The following is a 24,504-nucleotide window of genomic DNA, read 5'->3' as shown; positions in this document are numbered from 1 at the left end:
TGGTCAAGCATATCCTTAATATATAATAATTCTAACTACAATGAAACAAGTCATGACAGGAAGCTTGGGAGCATTTTACTCTTTCACATCTGAAAAATGTTCCGGATTGCCCTTACGCTTTAGCCATAATAATTATGATTACAGGAAGAATTTTCAGTATTTTAATGCTTCTATATTCCAATGAAATAGTTTATCAATTAGCTAAAGCTACTTTATCAGTTACCTTAATATGCAAAAATTAGTTCTGAATATCAGCAACGGACTTCCTTATATTTTTCAGGTACTGAAGACAATTTTTGTGTCACCAGTAGGAATACTACAGATGCTCACACAGTGAATCATTTGCATAATTTGGCTGTTGAATTCCATTATCAGTGCTGGGAGGTCTACTTATTAAACTGGGAAATAAGAAAGATACTTATGAATCATTGTTCAATATAATGGGGGGACTGCTACACTTGAATGGAACTTTAAAACAGTATTTTATTTGCTTTTTTGGATCAGGAAGCAATTAATAAGAAATCAAGTTTTGGAAACCCACATCTATCTCTCCCCAACAATATACAGTATTTTGTAGGCTAAAAATGCATGAGATGTTTGTAAAAACAGTTTTATTTAACATTTATTTATTTTGGGTTCTACTACAACATTATACATGACATGTTTTATATCCTGTTTAACACATGCTTAGGGATTTAGTAAATAATGTTTGAAAGGCTAAATCAAGCTTGCTTGATTTTTGCAATCAGTTCAGCTATATTAATTATCCAGTTGGAAAAGACATAACATTGGGTACACATGAAAATCTGGAGAAATACCAACAATGTGGCCTTAATTCATTTTATGATTACACATTCTGAGACACTGCCATGTATTTTCTAAAATGCTCAAATATTACCAGAATTTTTTTGTTTGTTTTATTTTGAGACAGGGTCATATGGTAGTACAGATGGCCTTGAATTCACTATGTAGTTGAAGCCAGCCTTGAACTCCTACTCTTTCTGCTTCTATATCTTTCCTGAGTATTGAGATCACAGGTGTGTACTACAATGCTCATCTTAGTCCACACTTTATGAGTTCCTTAGAGAAGAAACTGTTATTTTATGCGATAATACTAGAGTAATTATTATCCAAAATGCTTTGGACTAAAAGTACTTCAGGCTTTATGATTTTTTTTGTGTTTTGTAATATTTGTATTTTTTCTTTGTGTATTCTGAATCTCAAAATCCCAAACCTGAAATATCTTGAAATGTAAAACTTTTCAAAAATTTTGTATTTCAAAGCATTTTGGGATTCAGATTTTTGGATAAGGGGTGCTCAACTTGTAATAAGTTATTATTATTACTTCATATAAAGGCATTATGGCTCCGTAGGCTATATGGTGGCATTTGCCTCCAAGTCTGACTACTCAGGTTCAAAACCTGGGACCCATATGATGGAAGAAGAGAAAATAGTCTCCCCAGAAGTTGTTCTCTGATCTTCACATGCATGTGTACATGTGTGTACACATACAAATACATACAGCTACTAATAGATGTTAAAAAGTAAAAACGTTAATTTTTGAAAAAGGTATTACAATGAAAAATTTTGAAATCAACTTGTTTATGCAATTTGATGCTAATATTTTAGGCTATGTGAATTAATACCCAGTATAGAAATTACAAATTCTAGAAAGTACTTAGTACAGTTCAACAAAGACATAGCTTATCAATGACAGGGCATGGATCTAAAATATAAGCTTCTAGAATTATTTGGTATTCTTGCTTCCTTGCACTTAATAGACTTGGTACAAGTTCAAGGTGTGTATGGTTACAGCATTTGCTCTATTTTGTAATATTATGGTTTAATTTGAGGGCAATAAGAACAAAGGGTTAAAAATCATTCAAAACTACCCTAATGAAGTTAGTAATATGCATAGAGCTAATTTTTCATTACTTGTAGAATAGAAGTTGGTGAACTAATTTTTATGAAATCTTCTGAAAATGAAAAATATAAATTATATAACCCTAGCTTTGTTTTTTTCTGTTGAAGTCATCAACACACTATGTTATTCAATTAGTGGAGATGAGACTATATTCATGTAATTAGTGCATATACCAAATTCTAGATAATTTTTGTCTCAGAAATGTAAAGATAGGGCAGGAGTGGTGGGTCAGTAGTCAAGATCACTTGCTGCTCTTACAGAGGTGGTTTTGGTTCCCAGCTCCTACATGGTGGCTCAAAACTATCTGTGACTCCAGTGGCAGGATACCCAGTACCCTCTTCTGACCTCCAAGGGAACCACACATGCATGTGATGTAAATATATACATGTAGGCAAAACACTCATACACATAAAATAAATGTCTAAAAATAAAAAGAAACATAAATAAACAAGTAAAATGCATTTGAGATCACACATCAATAGCAGTGAAAAACTTTAATCGTAGCAATAACTGTAAGAGAGACTTAAAGAGCCCAGTGCAGTGGCAAACCTGTAGTTTCTGCCTTAGAAACTGAGGTGGAAGGATAACCTGAGCCCAGGAATTAAAGACCTGCCTAGGGTAACATGCGGGATAAGGAGGAAGAAGAAAGGAGTGGGATGAAACTGATCCTACATTTTCTTTTACTTCTCTTTTTTTTAAATATTGAGGACAGAAACTTAATATTGAAGAGAGAAGTTTAGTAACACAATAGAAAATTTCAATAATTAGTAGTTTGATAAAAAAATCTTAGGAGTAAATTTCCCCACTAAACGTAGAAAAGGATACACAATTGAAGATTTCTTGGAAGAAAGCCTTAAGGTTCAGAAGATTTCTATGAAAATGAGAGGGATAGACTACTAGAAACAAATGAGCAGATAATACCAAATGCTTGTGAGAAGAATGCCACAAAAGCAAGTGTTCAGTTGGGGCTTGTGGAAAAATCCTGTAATAATTAAGACAAAGTAATGGCAAGATACAGAAGAGCCACGTGATTTCGTTGACAATTTAGACTTTCACTGCAAGGACTCTGCAAACTACAGCACCGAATAAATGATGCTGGAGGAAAATGCTCTCTTTGAACCTGCAGGTTATAAGCATAGCAAATGAATGAACATTTTGGAAATTATTATAGGAATTCCTTGAGACACTACTTTAAGCGAAATGGCTGTCTTATTGAAACAAAATCTCAGCAATGGTTCTTCAAAGAACACACCGATAAGCCTGATAGAAATAGATGAGGGAGTTTCCAACAGGTTATTATTGGGAGGAGTTTATTTTAAAAAAATAAATGATGACAGGGTCAATCTGGATTTAGTGACAAAAAGGAAGCATCTAAAACTAGCTTTTGGGTAGCAGCTCCATGATGGGAAATAAGAGGAAAGGCAGTGTGATTGTACAGGATGAAACTTTTATGAATATGTACAGAAAGTTATTTCTAATTAGGTGGTTCAACTCTGAATGGCTGAACGAAATTGACATAAAAGTTTCAGTCCTTCTTTCTTTTTAGAAGTGTTTCCTTAAAAAAAAAAAAAAGGTTTGTCCTTACTCAATGAATTCACTAAACACAAGGAAAGAATGTTTAGAATGCTGGAAAATGGAGACTACCCATCCAGTAAGATGGATGATTAACACCACAAATAATAAAAATGACATTTTAAATTTGCTAACAGAGTTGGATACTTCTGGATGAAACTGGATAGATTCAAACATGACAGAAAAATGTAAATAGCTGCATTTGGGTTACAAGAAAAATCAGTCAATAGGTTAATGCTTCTCTGTAGTAGTTCCAACACACTTGGAACAATGGTATCTAGATCTCCATCAGCATAAAGTTAAGGTGATTACAGCTTAGGAATAGAAAAACTGTGTTTGACAACACTATTCCATTGTACAGTTTTGGACATATGCATATGGTAAAAACAAATGGTGAGGTCATTGTGGCAAGGAAAACTATAAACTTTGGGAGTTGGAAGGAGTCTTCATATTGTCAGGCAGTTTAGAGTACAAATATGTGCCATCAAGCCTGGTATGGATCTTTTTTTTAAATACTGAGTATGGGAAACCCATTAAACCTATGAGACCATTCACTCCACATATTGGCAAGATAAAATCAGCCTTTGCTTTTTTCACCTATTATGCTCTCTGGACTTTTAAGATTATCTTACTCTTCCTTTAACAATTTTGTCTGATTTTTAAAATCTAATTTGTTATTTTCAGTTTCACAATGAATATAAAAGTATCAAAAATCTAATTTTGTATAAATACAAGGAAGAACTTTAAAATGTAACATCCTGTCTTTTGGACTCAAGAGCTCTGAAATCCTACAATACTCTAATGAAGGCTCAATAATAAATTTTCTTAAACAAAAAAGGTCTGTCTTTTTTGGGTGGGAGGGTAAATATAACTGTCTTAGAACTCTTAAGTTTCATGTTATCAGAGAGTTCTTATTTACATTTACATAAAGAATGACATATATCCTATGTCTACCCCAACAAAAACAACTAAGTGAATTAACTCTCCCCTTACAATAAAGAATTTTGCAATGCACTCATTCTGTAGTATTATTGGAGAGAAACAACTGAAAGAAACACATTAAAAAGCATATATACTACTGATTAAAAACATTTAAAATTAGTTAAACATAACTTCACTTAATTATTAAGCAAAGAATTGTGTTGATTTATCTTTGGAACTGTAAACATTTTCTTGCTTCCAATGCTGAGGCATGATCCTAATTAAGTTTATAAAAGCATTTCATAAGCCTCAGTCTCCAAGTTACTAAATCTAGAGGAGGCTTTCCAGCAAGTATATAAGGTGTATAAAGACAGTAGTATTCAAAGCGAGGGATGGGGCTTATTATTAGATTCTTCTGAACAGTTATGTGAAAGCCACACTGATCTCATACTGTCCCCATTCTTTTTAGGAGAAAAAGCATGTAAACTCCTGAGTTTGACATAATTAAAGAGCAATGAGAAAATAGCAGAGTTGTCAAGGGAAGAAGATACAAATTGAATTTAGTGATATTGAAGTCATGCCCTATTTTCTCTCACCAAGACTCAGAGGATGTATGCTTTAAAATGTCCATTTAAATAAGTCATAGAATAGACTCTAGTGGTAGGGTAAAATAACAACAAAAAATTAAGCGAACTTTGAAATGAAAATAACCTGTATAGCCATGGGTGACAAAATTTGGAAGATAAATAAGTAATCTGTGGATGATTTATACAAAGACTCTTATCTTAGCACTATAAAACATTAGACTTAAAATTGTAGGTTGACTGACTTCAAGCTCTATTGTAGAGCTATAGTCCTGAAAACAGCTTGGTATTGGCCCAAAAATAGGCAGGTAGACCAATGGAACTGAATTAAAAAACCCTGATTTTAACCCACACACGTATGAACACTTGATTTTTGACAAAGAAGCTAAAAATATAAAATGGAAAAAAGAAAGCATCTTCAACAAATGGTGCCGGCATAACTGGGTACTGGTATGCAGAAAGACTGCAGATAGATCCATGTTTATCACCTTGTACAAAACTTAAGTCCAAATGGATCAAAGATCTCAACATAAATCCAGTCACACTGAAACTTTTAGAAGAGAAGGTGGGAGATACTCTTCAACGAGTTGGTACAGGAGACCACTTCCTAAACATAACACCAGTAGCACAGGCACTGAGATTGACAATTAACAAATGGGACCTCCTGAAACTAAAAAGCTTCTGTAAGGCAAAGGACACAGTCAACAAGACAAAAAGGCAGTCCACAGAATGGGAAAAGATATTCACTAACCCCACATCTGACAGAGGGCTAATTTCCAAAATTTACAAAGAACTCAAGAAGTAAGTCTCCAAAACACCAAAGGATCCAATTAAAAGGTGGGGTACAGAACTAAATAGAGAAATCTCAATAGAGGAGGCTAAAATGGCCAAGAGACACTTAAGAAAGTGCTCAACATCCTTAGCCATCCGGGAAATGCAAATCAAAACAACTCTGAGATACCATCTTACTCCTGTCAGAATGGCTAAAATCAAAAACACCGAAGACAATTTATGCTGGAGAGGATGTGGAGAGAGGGGAACACTCCTCCACTACTGGTGGGAGTGCCGACTCATACAGCCTCTTTGGAAATCAGTATGGAGATTCCTCAGGAAAATGGGAATTAATCTACCACTAGACCCAGCAATTCCACTCTTAGGCATATATCCAAATGAGGCAAGTTCATCTGCTCCACTATGTTCATAGCAGCATTATTTGTAATAGCCAGAACCTGGAAGCAACCTAGATGCCCCTCAACTGAAGAGTGGATAGAGAAAATGTGGTACATTTACACAATGGAGTATTACTCAGCAGAAAAAACAATGGAATCTTGAAATTCGTAGGTAAATGGATGGCACTGGAAGAAACCATCCTGAGTGAGGTAACCCACTCGCAAAAAGACAGACATGGTATGTACTCATTTATATATGGATTTTAGACATGGATCAGTATAGTGCCAGTCTGCACTTCCACTGATAGAGGGTCTGGGAAACAGGAAAGAACCTAAAAGATATGCATAGTACCCAAGAGAAGAGAAATGAGGCAAGATCCTCTGAACAGATGGGGAACACGGTGAGGGGTGGGGGGGTGGTGGGAGCTGGGAAGAAGAGAGGGGTACAAGAAAAAGAGAGAGTAGGTCATGGGGGAACAGAAAGGGTGAGTGTGGGGGTAGGATAGGGGGAAGAGGGAATCATAGGTTAGAAGACAGATCAGGCACCAGAGTGACCTCTAGTGATCTAAAGGGATGACACCAATTGGCAAGCTAAGCAATAGTGGAAAGACCACCTCGAATGCTCATTCCTGATAATGAACTTGATGTCTATAACCATCCGGGAGTCTTCATCCAGTGACTGATGGAAGCAGAGGCAAACACCCACAATTAAGCACTGAACTGAACCCAAGGAACCGAGTGACAGAGAGAGAGATAGGAGTGATGAGCAAATTGGCAAAGAATGAGCTGGCAAAACCAGCAGAGACAGCTGATCTGAACAGGGGGAGAGCTCTTGGACCCCAGACCGACAGCGGGGAGGCCAGCATGGGACTGATCTGGACCCCCGAATGTGAGTGTCAGTGAGAAGGCCTGGGCAACCTATGGGGCCCTGAGCAGTGGATCAGTGTTTATCCCTGGAATACAAACAGTCATTGTTTGCACAAAGAGGGATGCTCTCTCAGCCTGGACTCTTAGGGGAGTGCCTGGACCCTACCCTGAGTGAAATGACAGATTCTAGATATCCCCTATGTGGAAGGAATTGACAATAGGGTGGGAGGCTGGGGGGGATGGGGGAGTGCGGGAGGAGGGAGAGGGAACTGGGATTGACATGTAAAACAAGCTATTTAAAATTAAAATAAAAAATTAAAAAAAAGAAAAAATTGTAGGTTGAAGATTTTATATGGGGGAGAAAATTCAAAATTCTTAAAATGTGAAGGTTTCAAATTTCTGTTGACATTAAAATGTATATTATGTACTTATTACTCAGCTAATATTCCCTATGTTAATGGTTTACGAAGCATGTTCTAAATGAAAGAAATATTTAACCAGAGCCTGTAGAATCTATTCACTTTATTGTGTCAGAGATTTGATTTGTATTAGTCAGAACAGCTGAGCCACCAGAATGCTTGTTTCTAAGCCACGATTTTTAAGGAGCGAGCCAAATCAGACCTAGCTATTAGTCAACTCATCTTCAATCTTGCAAAGTTGCATAAATTATAAATAAATTAAAATGAGAACAGAATACTTTGTGCTATTTCTTTAAGAATTGTAAATTGGATATGAGGGAAACTTATTGGCACAAAGTAAGAAATTGCTATATATATTGAATTTTTTTCCTTTTACTAAGAAATTGCAAATTTTATTGGAATCATGTTCATTGAAGATTTAGATATACTAATAACATAGTACTTGTCATTTGATAAATCAACAATAAATACCTATTGAATGAATGAGGTATGTTTAAAGCTAATTGGATTACATATTTTTACAGTGAAGGAGAAGTTAAGTACAGGGAAATAATTTACATTTTAGTTCATTAAATCTAGATATTGAATCGTTATAGAATCAATGATTGGGAATATTAAATATAACTTGTAAATTGTCTAAAATTTCTGTGAAATAATTAAATACATTTATTTTATTGGCATACTTATATCTTGTGTTTGTATCAGAAATAAATATACATGTAACTGTCATATTACACTGCATAGGAAAACATTCTAGGAATTCTGAAGTATGAAGCTTAAATATTAAGTATTTTTATAACAAAGTATCATCTTTAGATTCAAACATACATATATGGGTACTTGTCCTTTAATGAATAACATATTACTCAGAACTTTCTCCCATTAAAGAATTTTTCAGAATATCACTGACTTATCTGTGTGTGTGAGAGACAGACAGACAGACTCACACACACACACACACACACACACACACACACACACAGAGAGAGAGAGAGAGAGAGAGAGAGAGAGAGAGAGAGAGAGAGAGAGAGAGAGAGAGAGAGAGAAAGAGAGAGCGAGAATATGCTGCTACCTATGGGCATGGTGTTTGTGGAGCCTGGAAGAGGCTGTCCAATCCCCTCGAGCTGGAATTTTAGGTGTTGTGAGCCACTGGATGTGGGAACAAAACTTGTGCCCTCTGGAAAAACAGCAATTGCTCTTAGCCATTGAGCACTCTTCAGCACTCATAGAGTTCTTAAGATCAAATCTCAGAATCTGGCCTGGCTGTTTTATCACAGAGCTTTGGGATAAGATGACAGTATCAGAAAATTTCCATAAAGAGGTACAAGATAAGTGAGCTTCTGATATGTGAATTCAGGGTAAACAAGGAAAGAACAGGCTGAATTTAAGAGAGATTTCTGTACAACTTGTTAGAAACTATTTCCACTGAGAAGATAACAATAAGTCATCATTGAACTGAAAAGTGATTTGCTTTTATGAATTGTGAAAATAGTAAGAGGCAACATTATGACTGAATGTGATTATCTATTTTGGCAAAAAATGTAATTCACAGCTTGTTTTGCCTATGCTAATGATAGGTTGTCATTCTGTTACATGAGATTAAATCTTACCTGGCTGCATCTTTTGCTAGTGTGACTCTAGCATGTGGCTCTAGATGTCTTTCTTTTTCCATTAAAATCTGGTTTCATTACTTTGAACATCACTGAGATTATTTTCCTGCAGATGGAGGGCCACTGTGTATTTACTAAACTACAACAGCCATTATTAATACTTTCTCCAAACTAATTAAGATGGTGCTAGGTGATGAGTGACTTTTTAGGAAGACCCAAAGTTGTGAACTAAGAACACAGTTAATTTAAGTCAACTTTTCAAACACTATGGCTTTTGGTGTGAGGACAATAGCTTAGAGGTGTTTGGAAGTTCTGTTTTCTAACTGGTTTATGAAAATGAACTAATCATTTTACATATCGTATATTTGTGACATTTATATTTGAAATGGAACTACCACATCCAATCGCACTCAATGTGACTAAAGAAGTCGTCACAGTGCAAAGAGCAGTAATCCCAGTGACTAGAATCCCAGCATAAGCAGGGTATGCCAAATCCTTGAAAGTTCTAGATTTAAATAATGTCTTAAGCAGACAGATGTACAATTTTGATATATGTTTCATATCAATAATAGTTAATAATTGTCTTTATTATGTAAGCAAAAAAATAAGGGCAGTGTGATTTAAAATCTAACCTCTAACCAGTATTAGAATTATAATTTATATATAAAATTATCAGTGTTTTATACTTCATCACAGTATTATATGTCAAATAATATAATATTGAGCTTTTTCCCAAGTTTTCTATGTTTTTTCTCTATATTTGCTTATATAACCAGCCAAAGATGGTACCTGAAAGTGACATAGTTAAGGTATTTTTGACTTTATCACAGCCTTTAATTCCTTCTTTATCTGCTGCATTTAGATTTCAACTGTAATTTCAGAGATTATTTATGATGACGCTCTCCTCCAATTACTTGTATGCAAAATTTACCTTGAAAATAAAGAAAAAAGTGATGCAACATTTTCTCTCTTCTCAACTTGTTGTATTCCTCCAACCCCACAATCAACACAGGTTTGTATTCAAAGTACATCATCTTGTTGCCCACAATCTACCCAAATGCTCTTAAATATAAAATTCATACCTTTTATAGACTCTTCAAGAAATGACTCTTGGACCCTCATAATAAATAACTGGAGAGGATGAGGGCATCTTCTCTGAACTGTATTGAGAGTTGTTAGTCAGCCTCTCTGCCTAGATATATCCAGGTATTAGGCTACTGAACTATAACATAACCTGTACAGCTCCCATGTTGCCAATGGTGTGCAAAGAATATTTATTTTAAAATATAAATTTAGCAAGTATTTTTCAGAAGTTCTAATTTGGAAAGCATGGATATCACTTCCAGATAACCTAATGTATACTATAGTTACACGGCAATAGATTGAATCTCTTTCCACTCTGGCTGAAAGACCTAGGTTTTGTTTTAGATTTCCAAGACTAAGCTAAATACGTGTGGAAGTCAAATGAGAATCCTGGTAGGTAATCTCCAAGATAATGAAAAAGAGTAGATTATGACTTATTAAAGAAATGAGTGCACAAAGAATTTATGCACTCATATGTAAGAGAGAATGTCTTCAAACTGCCAAGGAGGGAATCAGCAGGATCATAGGATAAAGCTCCTGAAAACCTCATCTATATTCCCTACCATTACAAAGGAGTAGAAGACAGTCTCAGTCAACCTAAAGTGTTAATCAAGACAGTATTTTAGTGTTACAGCAAATGATTTCTGAAGTAAGTACAGCTTTATATTTGTCTTACACTGTAATGATTTATACTCTTTAAAAGTTGTAGATGCTGGAATAATTAATACTTTAATTTAAGGAGAGCACTTAATGGCCCCTACCTCAGTAAGTTTGAAGCTGCTAATTGGGATAATAGGAAATTACTTGTCTTTTTCCAAATGCCAGCAAAGTAGGTCAGGATAATTAATATTCATGCTGACTTTTCAGTCAAAGGAAAACAAGACATGTCTCATCAGTATACTTTTAGTACCATCTATTTCAGCCTGAGAAAATGGTCACAGTGTGACTCAGTTAAATAACTGAATTCAAAAATAAGACAAAATGTAGCTCGACCATGAGAACACAGATTGCAATCTACACTATGGAAGGCTACATTTGCCCTTCATAACCTAATGTTAAATTTCACAACTTCGGAAATCAAAACTATTCAAGGTATTGATTTAGGTACATCTTTTTCTTTGGAGTTCATTGCAAACATGTGTCACTTAAAATATAACATTATATGAATTGAGACAAAATAAATTATAAAAGGAGTTTGGTTAATGATACTTCTTTATAAAACAGTTTATATTGTCATGTTTTCTACTACCCAATTTGTTCACCTGTCGAAATACTTCCTATTTTAAATGTTTAGGCAAGATATAAAAAATGTTCTGAGCCAGAGGTATAACACTCAATTCCCCTGCACCTATGTACATGGTTAGTCCACATTCTCTTTAGTAGATCAAACTGAATGACGGCCTCAAGCAGGATAGAAATATGCTACTGAGAGACTGAGTTTTGCAAGTTTGCATGGCTTGTCTATCTGTGTGGCTACATAAATGAGTGCTCTGTGTCAGAGAATGTACATGTAAGTGTGATGTTGACATTATGTCCATGGATTCTTGTTCTGTATATAATTTGTTTCTGGCATAATACCAAGCAGCTCCATTTGAATAAGCAGCCTTTGCAGTTATTTCTAAGGACCAATCCACACAAGACGTGATTATGACATCCTTTAACTAGATCCTAGATGGTGTTTTGAAAGTAGTGATTTTTAAAATGAATCCTTCTCCAAATGAAACATTCATCATGTTATACAACCCTAAATATTTAGAAAAAAAATTCCTCACCATTAGAAAGGTGAATATACACTGCACTGAATTAGAAAAATCTTCTAGGCAAAATGGGATGCAGTGCTCCATGCGGAACAGTATGAAGTACACAGAAAAAAGTCAAATAGGAAGATTTATGGAGTACCCCAAAAGAAACAGGTGGGGTCTCAAAGATAGTACATAACCATTTTAGTGAAAAAAAATTTAAATTTCATGGACTTCACAGTATTGAACTGTAATGACAAACGTATAATATTAAATTTATTGACAAACTCACTAGAGCTGTTATAGTTCAGTGAAAAAGGTTTACAGCATCAAATACTTATGCATTTAATACAATTGGAACTGAACTTAAAAGAAAATCCTATAAACACAGGGGTACACCCATACACCCCAAAATAAATCTTATACACAGAACAACAAAAAAAGAATTCTTGAAGAAAAAAATCAAAAGCCACTTAACTAGAGACACTCTTTGGGCCTTTGGAAACCATGTGCATGACATGATTGTGTCTTCCTACCTCTTCCCAACATGATGACTAAGACAAACTCGATAAATCACTTAAAAATATAGCGTTGATGACTCTGCCTATAGAACTGATACAAAGTTTGCTGAACAGAATTTTCTCCTCCAGAACGTAATGCTGTTTAACTGGCTAAGAAGGAGGGTTCTCCTTCCCCAGGTTTTACATAATAATAAACAAAAGCCAAATATTTATGCATAGTTATTATAAAGCACATGGGTGAGATTTAAAACAAGTTTTCTAATTAACACTTAAATTTTAGAAAATACTTTGTTAATCTGGTAATCATTACAATAATAATCATGTATTAGGATTGGTAGAATGCTTATAAAAGCATAGGGTGATTCCTAAGTATTCCTTTTATAAGAATCTTCTATAATCTCTGATAGATACGGATGTTGGGGGGGGTCTGCAGGTGATGATTGCTAATTACCTATCCAGCACAGTCATATTTTTTGTAATGTTTCTTTTGGAGACTGTGCCTAAAATATACTTTACACTGAAACTGCCTTGGCATGTGAATTTCATTATAAGACCTTCTTATATCACGTTTATGGAAGAGGTAGACTACCCATCAAGTCATGAGAGCGTAAGAGGCTCTCATTTTAAAGGAACCAAGTTTCACACTGAAATGAGATTCCTGACCTGTTAGTAACTTGTAAACTAGGGTTTTGTTTCCCCACTAGTAATGAAGAACTTAGACTAATGTATCCTATAATCAAAGTCCCATATACTTGATTAATGAGGTGAGTGTTACATTTTATTTGTATCTTCAAAAGGGGAAGTTGCTACCTTAAAGAAACCAAACAAATAATTTGTTTAATCATCTTTGGTTCCAGTCTTCTGCAATAATTGACTTAAATTGTTTTTAAATAAAAGGTTTAATGCTATTCAACTACAATGTTTTCATCTGACTTTTGAAACTTACAGACAGACTTTTGATTTTTAAATAACCGAGTTATAGCCTTTCCCTTAAACAAGGCTGGGTTTCTGAACCAGTGTATCATGATAGTCATAAACAGAAGCTTGGTATTGATATAACAAACTTGATAGCTAGTAAATAGATTCAGATTTTCTTTTTTTTTTAAGACAGAGTCTCATGTAGCCCAGATGAGCTCTGAGTTTACTATGTATCTGATGATGACCTCAAATTCCTGACCCTCCTGTCTCTACATCCCAAGTATATAATGTATGTGTCACTATGCCTGACTAAGAACATATTTTTAAGGTAAAACACCCCAGAAGGTTACTGAATTATCTCTGTTTCCTTTAGAGTTGATACCCATAAACAGAGTTTTGTAGCCAATGTACATACCAACAAAATAAATGTATGATTCTGGTTTCTAGAAAAAAGTGAAGTTTTGGATGGTAAATGCTGTATGAAACTTCTTTTTGTGGTGGAGGGAAGTGATTTTTGAACTTTTCCTTTAAATCCAACAGTGAGAGGAAAGGTATAAATACATTTGTGTTAATGCTGGTAGGTTTTGTTAGCAGCCTGTTTGAAACATTGATTGTTTCTTAATCCAAACTTACAGGGCAACCACTGTGGACTGGCAAGGCGATGCATGAAAGTGAGAAGTGAGGAGGCAAGAGAAGAAAGTAAAGAAATGAAAACCGTCAGCAGTAAAAAGCAAATGGGAATTGGGAGAAAAAGCATTTGTTCTAGAGGTGCTTGTCCTGGTTCATAAATTAGGGAGACCTAACTTCCTATCCAACATGACCATTCTTTTTTCCCCCAACGGAAAGAACCTTCAAATAAGAAATTGAAAAGTTACAACTGTGTACACAGGCTAAGAATTTCCAGAAACATACTTACTTTTCTCTCCTAGGTTTTCCCCTGCTGCCTCCCCTTCCTCCTCTTCCTCCTCCTCCTCCACCTCTGGTGGCTGTATGTCATCTTGTGGGTCACAGGCACTAACTGGTGCATTCAGACAGCAGTGGTTGAAGCCGCTATCTCGAGGCAGAGTGAAACTTCGTGGCTTGCCCCCGTTGCCATTTAACACTTGCATCCTCTCACTCTCAGCTAAAGGGTATGGGCCGTAGTGATCCTGAAGGTGGCACTTCTGAGTGGGAAGAGTGGACTGCCGCCTGTGCTCAGGGGAGATGGCTGCCGAGTCAGAGAAGACCGAATCTTCCAGAGGCAGAGTCTGAAGATAGTGTAAGCCCGAACTTGTCAGCGGGGTCTCGATTAAATCCTGCCAGGAGCGGCGCTGACTGGCGGTCTTGCGAATGGGGGACACCACACTGCTCCCAGTAACTTCCTGGCGAAACTCCTCATGTGATGACTGAGACTGAGAGGTCTCTGTGGAGGACAGCCGGCTGTGCTTTGCTTCCACATAAGGACTGGCACAACTCATCTGTGGAAAGGAGCCCCTCATCAGTTTCCATGGAAATAATAGACCATTTCGACTGTTAAAGAACTTTCTTTTTACCACAGAGCGTTTACACGAATGGTGCCTTACACAGTCAAGTACGAACAGAGCAAATTTGCAGCCATCTCAAAGTTTAGGCCCAGTTTATACTTTCAGAGTTAGGGATTCAGACATCTTGAGATATGGATGTAACAGTTGTCCATGAAACATCTGATACAATAGGACAAATCTGATAATAATGGAAGTATGAAAAATTGTAAATGTTTATGTAAGGAACACTCAGCAACTAAGCAATTTTAAAATCTCTACATATTTTGAAATTCTAAGGAAAAAACGTCCTTAGATTCCTATTTCTGGATTTCAGGCAGCTTGGGGGTGAGTGAAAGAGAGAGGATTTTGTATGTGAGAACAAGTTGTCCATAAACAAAGCAAATTTTTGGCTTCTTCATAAGTAAATGTCTGTTTCTATGGGTACCATAGAAAAGCTGTCTGCTGGTCTTGTCAATTCTGTGGTAATTTCTGGGGAACTGTAAATACAGGTAGGATGAAATTATAGTTTGTTGGGGATTAGCATTTTCTGTGAGTACAGACACAATAGAGCACATAAAAAGGAATATATCTTGTATATGAATTTAAAGTTTGGGAATATATAATATAAAAGAAGGAAGAATAGCATCAATAAAATGCTATAAAACATTTTTTTGTGTAGCACTCTAGCTGGGACAAGCTTCACTCCAGCTCTAGACACTAGCAGGCTAGCCCAGGTGCCTTTATTCAAGGAACTACATTCGTTAGTCACAAATGGGGTTGAAGTGGCAGCCAGGACAAATTTAGCTGAGGTGAACATACCATCTCTTTTGGAAAAGGGAGAGAAATTACTTAGCATCATTCATGGGCAGATTGTTTCCTTCCAACATAATAATTAGTATGAGGGACAACAACTTAACAACAATAAAATGAACAGTTTCTTTCCAAGATGCTACTGTTGTTCAAAGGAAAAAAGATACATTTAGCAGAAGAATAGTGGAACAAGGGTGCAGAGGAAATACTGGGGACTGGAAGATTTAAGTGGGGATGCAGAGGAAATACTGGGGACTGGAAGATTTAAGTGGGGATGCAGAGGAAACACTGGGGACTGGAAGATTTAAGTGGGGATGCAGGTAGGAGGGTTGGTGAGCAGGAGGCAGGGGTAGGGTTAAGCAAAACTAAGGATATATTTAAAATGCCATGTGAAAACCTATTTGTTGGTAAGATAATTAAAAATAATTTCAAAAAAGTGAAGCTGTGGTTCTCCTTTCATCTTTTAGAAATCTCAAAGGAATCATTCAGATCCTGGTGTTTTTAAAGAAAGGGAAAATATTAATTACTTGGAATAATGCACAGGGGTTAAATTACGTTGACTGGTATAGTCACATAAACTAGCTTCCTTTTCCTTTGTGGAAGACTAAGCCCCAAGTTACACAGAATTCATTATTTTGGTAACATGACTGTAAATTAAATGGAGACACTGACATACTCTCAGTAATTTTGATGGGAAATGGGCATAAATTGGCATAGTCTCAAGAAAAGTAGGGTAATTATTTGCCTCAGCTAAGGACTGAAGTATTGTCTATACGTAGAGTAATTTATAGATTTAAGAAAATTCTGTAAGAATTCTGGAGCACCATAAATATATATGTAAATATATATATATAAATATATATATTAAAGCAGATACCATGGCTATATCCAAAATATGTATACACACATACACACACACACACACTCACACACACATGAGCATATGCTTTCGTAGTGCTGGGGAATCAAACTTGACACAAGCTAGAGTTGTCTGGGAAGAAGGAATGCCAATTGATAAAATACCCATATCAAACTGTTAAGTAGGCAACTTTGTGTGGCATCTTCCAGATTGATGATTGACATGGGAGGGCCCAGGCCACTGTGGGTGGTGAAACCCCTGGGCAGATGGCTCTGATTTGTATAAGAAAGCAAGCTGAGCAAGACAGTAAACAGAGTTCACCAGGGCCTCTGCTTGAGTTCCTGCCTTGGCTTCCCTCAATGATGATTATGATCAGGACTTGTAAACCAGATAGACTTCCCCAAGTTGCTTTTGGCTATGATGTGTTCTTACAACAATAGAAAGCAAACTAAGATAGCATATGATATCTACTACTGAGAGATACTTCCAGCACTATAGTGCTAATATTTACCAGTTGTTTCTAAAAGACATAAAATTGACTTTATAAGTACAGAATCAACTGATATCTTTTTCAAAGGAAACTTTTTTGTTGTTTTAAACTCCCCTAAATGATATGAATTCATTCTGCCAATACCTGTAGTGATCATTTACCCTGGTTAAATATCCCTTGTAAACTTAAACATATTTTCCTTCTGATTTTAGACAACCAGTTTTCTTTTCTCTATGAAATCTGTTTGACTCATAATTTAATATACTTTCATTTTAACATATAAATGGATTTAAATCAAACTGTCCTGCCAAGTACTAAGCAAACTCATGTTTAACTTACAGAGGGAGGCCGTGGGTATGTATCATAGGGGGGTGGAGGGCTGTCTTGTTTTGGTGTTGATGGAGTATCTGCTTCTTCTTTGTCACTCTCACTCCAGTAATCTGAAAGTTTACAGACAATGACACCTCAATGCTTCATTAAGTATTTATAGCCATATTTGTCAAGAAAAAATAATACCACTTAACAAAAAAGATTTAAGTTTTCTACAATTATATTCATCATCACTGCCCTACCCAAGAGTCATCAAGTTTCATTTGTAGCTGTTTTGGAAAAGAAAGAACACAATGACCTAATCCTAACTTCATGAAAAAGTAATGGCACACAGTCTTAACAGAGCTAAGAAAATGGTACTCTATAAGCCAAGACAGGTGTAGGGTATGTTTAATTTTAGAGCTATTTTCAGAGGCATGAATTGATAAATACCACAGGATGTTTCTTAAGGTGTCACGTTACTGGGACGGATACTCAAAGAAAAGCAATATACCATGTGCTGCTGCATATCTTCTCTGAGATAAACATCTCCAAAATTAATGCTCTATTTTTTTTGGCTTCAATTCATTGGTTATCTAGCAATTGCTGTTTTCTAGAGTCTTGGTGACATGGATCTTTATAACACTATACTCCCACTACCTCTCCTTGGAAAGACATGACAAAATAAATCTTGCCAAATGAAAAAAATGCACACTTGCTGATGTGTGCTACAAGCACCAAATTTCCAGAACTGCTTAAAAGAGTAGGAGATACAAGCTGCTAGACAAAGTTACTTGACAGAACTGAGGCAAGAGGGAAGATAAAGAACTCTGAGAGATAAATTAATATTGTAAGTCAAATCCAACAAAGGGTCAATAATCAGAATCAGTTAGACTATATATGTCAGCCATAACTGCCGATTGATTCTTATGTGAGTTGCAAGCAAAGAGTCAGGATGATTACTACAGCAATTTCAGGTGAGGGAAGAGGTGTTAACAGAAAAGGAAACTCGTATGAAAATTTAGATCCTAAAACAACTACCATAAGACTTAAGCAGTATTCAAAGTCAAGTGAAAAAAATCACAGCACATACTTTTGTAGAAGCCCTTGCCTTTCTAGAAATTCTCAATTATAATGTTTTCCTGTGGTGCTGACTAAAAATGAGTGCAACTAACATTTTTTTTTCATAAATTGTTACATTCCTGGTAGGAAATAACAGAGTTGGATTTGAACTAAGAACCTGCCTTGACCCAAAGCTCTGATGAGATCTAAATTTCTGGGACTCTTGCTTGACACATCAAGAAAGTTTAATGTTAAGTATAGGGATGTGATTTACTCTTCCTTACCTACTCCTGATTTTTAACTCCTGCTACTGTAAATAGAAAGTCTCTGGTAATAGATACTGAACATAAAATAAACCGCCCCTTCTATTCAGGCCTTAAAACACAAGGACCCTGACAACACCCACTGAGGAAAATACAGTGTCTAATTGATCCCACTTAAATATCTTTTTTTTGGCAAACTTTAACTCCAGTGCTGAGAAGGCTGACCCAGAATTTTAAGTTTGAGATCAGCTTTGGTTACATAGCTAAACCATGTCTCAAAAATCCCAGTGGACATAAATGAAGATACTGGACAATGACTATAACTGAGTTCTACCTCAAAGATGAATTGACATAGATACCCAGAAACAGATCTATTAAATAACTGTAGAAAAAGCATGATTGATATTCAAAAGCAGGTAAAGGTTCAATTCTTCACCATACAACTGCTTCATACATTGACATTCTTATAGGCACAATTTAACTCCATTGTTGGGCCTATTTTATAATCTGTAAAAGAGCAGTTAATAATAACAACTGGCTTTTGTAGTTGGATATGTGGGAGTACTAAATAATGTAACATATATTCAAGTGCTCTGTACCTTGAATACACTCAAGAGTTATTAGGAGCATTTATCTTCTTGGGTGTATTTGACGATTTTATGCCAGGACAGCCTGACACAGATCACAATGACAGCAAATGCCTGATGTTCATTTTCACAGATATTCTTTTTTTTCTTTGTAGCATTTCTGAGCAATGAAGAATGAAATTGAAGTCCTAGGGTCTGGGCAGTTTTGTGAGAGTCTAAAATCTTCTTGGAAGTCAATGCTAGCATTCACCTTCCCCCACCCCACAGGAAGTAGTGAGCTCGCTAAGATCATTCTACTCTTATCCTTCCTACTGTTTCCAAAAATACTGGCTGAGTTTATCCTTAATGTTTGCATTGATACCATGGTATTTTGGTGCAATAATACCTCAAGTGGTCCTTATTAGCACATTGGAAAAGGAAATGACTAGCATTTATCCAGGATTCCATAGCTGTTACCATACATATGGGATTCACAGTATTTATTTTTCCTCACCAGTTAAATTAGGAAAAATTCTAATCCGTTTGATATCATTTTTGGATTATTAAAAAACAGTATCAATCTAAACATTTTCTGGGTTTCTTAAGAAGAAGCAGAAATATTAGTTTACAAATCAACTTCTTATGCTAAGCTGGAAGGGAGAGAACAATGCCAGAAAAAAGGCAACACTGAAAATCTTAGTCTCTTGGGACATGTGGAATATTACATACACTGTAGCTTAGTGGATGAAACCACTCTGATTTTTTCTAAAAGCAAATGGAATTTTTAGCTCTCTAAAATAATATAAATATATATTTTGATGTGTCTTGAAAAATATCAAATTTTGTAAGTAATTAAGAATAAACAAGGCCATCAGTAGGAGAGGGAAAGTTTTACTCATATGTTGTCACAAAGGACATATTTTTAAAACTTGCTCTTATTTAGAACTACCAAAAATATACAATATAGGTCACTCACTTTTTGTAACTAAAACTTTACAATAACATCAAGGAATTATTTGTATGGTAAAACATAAAAATTCCTTTTTTTCCTAGACTTTCTAGATATTTCCATTATCTATATCCATCTTACTGGACAATTATACACCAGAACTTTTAGTCTTTCCTCTTATCTAAATATAACAGTACCTGCTCAATACTTTGTCTACTCTCTACTTGTTCTTCACAGTCTTTGGGTACTAGCTCTCTTTTTAACTTTAAAAACTATATCGTGTATGGAACTTAACTTCAGCATTAAGAATTACTCAGGAGGTATCAAATAACTATAAAAGAGTGGAGTTTACATTGCATACTCATCCGTTTCCTAAGTAGAAGACCAAGGGACTTAACCATATATTAAGTAGTAAATCTAATATACTTCTGATGGGTGTTACAGTGCCTTTTCACTCTGTGGAAACAGCAAGTATCATCATCTGCCTATGATTTTTTTCTACCAAACTTTACTAGGCATTAAAATATATACTTACACAATGGAGCAAGGTGGCATGCATCCACAAAATAAATACTCTTTGGAACTTGTACACACAATATAAATAACCTCTCCTTTCATCCACAATGAAACTTAGTTCCATAACAATGGAAATTCATTATAATCAACATTATGCCCAACTTGAAAGCAACATCAAGTAACAAAATTCTGAGGCTTGAAAACAAAAGTTCTGTGATACATACAACTTGATTTTTTTCTAGCTTAATTTTCCTATCTAAATATTACTCATATACCCATGTTTCCAACTCTTATATATTTAAACAATCATATAAAAACAGATTTAAGGAGCTACTTCAGACCTTTTCAATAAAGTTGAAAATGAAGGCTGATGTTTTTTTTTCTGTAGCACTCTTACCCTGAGGTTTAAAGGTGAGGAAGGTTAAGCCACCAGACGCATTTACTACATTACAGTGTTAGATGAGGTTTGCCTGTGCATACTGATTTGACAGAGAAGGCTTCTACATTATTTGAAGAACTGTGCAATCTGCTTCCATTCTGTGGAATATTGGTGTTGTTGCCTTTGGTTCACACCATTTCCATCTCACAAGAATGAGTTCAGAAAACAGAGCCAGCCAAAAGTGTTTCCCACATTCCCTTCCGGGAAGGACTCTGTTTATGCCTTTTGTCCCTGGAAGTTGATTTGAACGTTACTATGTTTCATTCTCTATATTGCACCAAACTTTCCCTTTTTAATGGAGCCCAGTATAGCTGCAGGAAAGGTGCTTACATTTTCACACAAAGGTGCCACTGATGGTCTTTTGCAGAATTATTTTAATATTTAATAAAATATTTTAACTCTCTTTACATTATCAATGCTGTATCAAGAGTCACTGATGATAGTCTTCAAAATATTTTTCATTAGCCCTGTCTTTTTATGCAAGGCAAAAGTGTAATATGATTATAAAATAAAAGGTATTTCTTTACCTTGTTCTTGTTTAATCCTCTCGCGCTCTGCATATCCTGCAGTCAGCATGTTAATTCTGTTAAGCCACCTGGAAAAATAAAGAAATCAATGATAATTCATTTACTTGTTAGAAATACTTACTGCAAATGTCTAAGAAGTTACAGGATAACATTACATATAAAATATATTCTTTATTAAACTTGAAAAATAATTGAAGTCTTTAATAGGCAATAATTTACTGTAATACAAATTGTTCCCAGACTGAAGATGTAAATTCAAGGGAACAGTTATGCAAAGCTGTTAATGTGTGTAATATAAAAGGTTTTGAAATTATCAAAGTCATATCAATTCTTCTCCTCCAAATGTATAAACACTCCAAAATATGCTTGCTCTATTGTGTTTTTCAGAACAAATGATCCTTGGAGACACTTTTAATAGCCAGTCTAATTTATAGACATAGGAGAAAAAGTTACAGAGCTTGCCTGTAAAATTAACAGTTTTACTATGAAATACTAGTTTTTAATGCACTCATTTAAGCTGAATGACCCAAGGGGAAACATATCACAGAAATATTTTAGAATCTTGTCTCTAATGCAAGAGTATTTAGCTTGCCAAAGAAAATACATATACAATTTTAACCTATTATGATCTAGAAAACATTTTCATGAACAATATTAAGCTAATTTTTCTTAGTGCTTTCTTCATCAAGTATTGCTGCTATTGTTAGTACAGCAAAATGCTATTTCAGTTTCTTTATTTAATTCTACCAGGAATCTTAGTTACAAGGATACACACACACACACACACACACACACACACACACACACACACACACACACACACTCGTGCATGCGCGCACACATATATGTGTATACAGATCTACTAGGTCCTGTTACTACTGGCATTGCATATTATTTTAAAATTTACAGTACAAATATATATTCTTTTTTACTATGTTATAATTTAATAAAAATAATGCCCTTTGAAGGCATAAAAATCAGAAAAAGTAGATATTAACTATAATTATGTTCATATAAAATATATCCTCTCTTGAATTAGGCATGTTTTCAAAGATTACATATGGAATAAATCAATACCCACATTATCTTCCTAATGTATAATAATCAGGTGACCAAACAAAGCTGTATATGGGTAACTTTCTATATCACCACTAATGTGTAAATGTTTTTAGCACTGACTATTTTATCCCATTAACAAGCATTTTTTTTCCATAATTTTGGTTGTGAGCTTAGCCTTTAATGGCTGAGCCAGCCCATGGAAGGATACTCTCTCAGCCTAGATACATGGGGGGTGGTGGTGGTGGTGGTGGTGGAGGGGGTGGGAGGGTTGAGGAGGTGGGAGCCTAGGCCCTGCCCTAAATGATGTGACAAACTTTGATGATTCCCCATGAAAGGCATCACCCTCCCTGGGGAATGGATAGGGGGTGGAAAGTGGGGATTTGTGGGGGGGCATGAGAGGAGGGAGGGAAAGGGAACTGGGATTGATATGTAATATAAGATTGTTTCTAATTTAAATAAAAATTTATAAAAATAATTTGAAAATTGTCTATTGAAAGTAAATACTAGGGATAAAATTATGAACCAGCACAATTTTTGTGCTTAAAATATTCAGGTATCGTTTTAGAGACATCCAAATTAAAGTAAATGAGATACGAGGACAAATGTATATAAACACTAATACTTATTACTACTGAAGACTTAGGTAGCATTAAAAAGATCCTACTAAGGGCTATTTTTTCTCATTTATATAAAGGGGTCATTTATTTAGTACAGAAAGACTAAGCTTCTTGCATAAAATTACAAAGCTAATAAGTTGTAATCTAGGATTCAGTCTTGTCTAAAGGACCACAGTTCTGGTCACTAGACTTTGATGCCTCTTCCTAAGTGTAGGGAAATTATATGCAATATGCATTAGTTTCCACAATTATAAAAGGGAGCACATTTTCATTTTTATACCCAGTTTCTATAATTTTATAAATAGGAAAGGAAAATTAAAAGAACGAACTAAAACTGTTATGTGAGACAATGTGGGATACAAAGAGGAAACTATATGTAGGTTTTCCTTCAGCCACCAAATAAACAGAGCCATCAAACCAGTGATGTGACAGATGAAGGTGATAGGAATAATTACTACATTAGATAGTAGACCTAAATTATTGAAATGGGATATTTTATCAAATATACTTAGGACTTGAGTAAGTCAGGTTTTGTGTGCCTTTTAGAGCATCTAGAAATACATGTTAAGAAATACTCCTAAAATATAATATCTAAAAACAACCTCTTTTGTGGTAATATTTTTAATTTATATTTGCTATGGTACTTTTGTGGTAAAATTGACAGTCAACAAAAGTTTGGGTTCTAATATGTAATTCTTTATTATTATTTAAATATGAATTGCATTGTTTGCAGGTGAAATTTAAATAATAAATTAGGCAAATATTTGTGTAAAATTAAGTATGACCATAGCTGGACTACTCAAATTTTAATTAATACAGAATCTACAATGAGAGCCTTTAAGATTATTGAAGACAAGGCCTAATTACATAATTTGAGATATAAATAATACTTTACCTGTTCATGTCATCAAGATGTTCAGCAGCAAAATAAAAGCTTTTGATTTTAGGATGGCAGGCTTTGAATGCACTGTGAACACAACCACAACAAATGCGTTACATTTACTTTTTTTAAAAAAGGGAAAAGGTTTTAAATCAAATATCTATTAGAGCTGGGACAGGCAAAAGGATGTGATCAAAATATATTGTCTGAAATTTTTAAAATAAAATTCTAATTTGAAACTGGTATGGTGGCACACACTTTTAATCCCAGTACTCGGGAGGCAGAGTCAGGTAGATCTCTGTGAATTCGAGGCCATCCTGGTTTACAGA

General features: G+C 35.1%; 1 protein-coding gene across 5 annotated transcripts in view; it reads right to left on the bottom strand.

Annotated features, from left to right (window-relative positions):
* The window catches only part of Cnksr2 (connector enhancer of kinase suppressor of Ras 2), a 222,923-nt gene that overhangs the window by 26,765 nt on the left and 171,654 nt on the right, over window positions 1-24,504 (bottom strand). For all 5 annotated transcript variants that reach the window (XM_005074247.4, XM_021229609.2, XM_005074246.4 and 2 more), the window contains 4 exons: window positions 24,191-24,262; window positions 21,620-21,687; window positions 17,328-17,428; window positions 14,244-14,784 (listed from right to left, as the gene is read on the bottom strand). In XM_005074247.4, coding sequence (XP_005074304.1) covers window positions 14,244-14,784; window positions 17,328-17,428; window positions 21,620-21,687; window positions 24,191-24,262 — 782 coding nt within the window. The remainder of the gene's footprint in view (window positions 1-14,243; window positions 14,785-17,327; window positions 17,429-21,619; window positions 21,688-24,190; window positions 24,263-24,504) is intronic.

This window comes from Mesocricetus auratus, unplaced genomic scaffold, assembly GCF_017639785.1.
Source record: "Mesocricetus auratus isolate SY011 unplaced genomic scaffold, BCM_Maur_2.0 Super-Scaffold_100003, whole genome shotgun sequence".
Lineage (NCBI taxonomy): Eukaryota > Metazoa > Chordata > Mammalia > Rodentia > Cricetidae > Mesocricetus > Mesocricetus auratus.
Note: the sequence above shows the minus strand (reverse complement) of the source record. Positions and strands in the feature narration are given on the sequence as shown.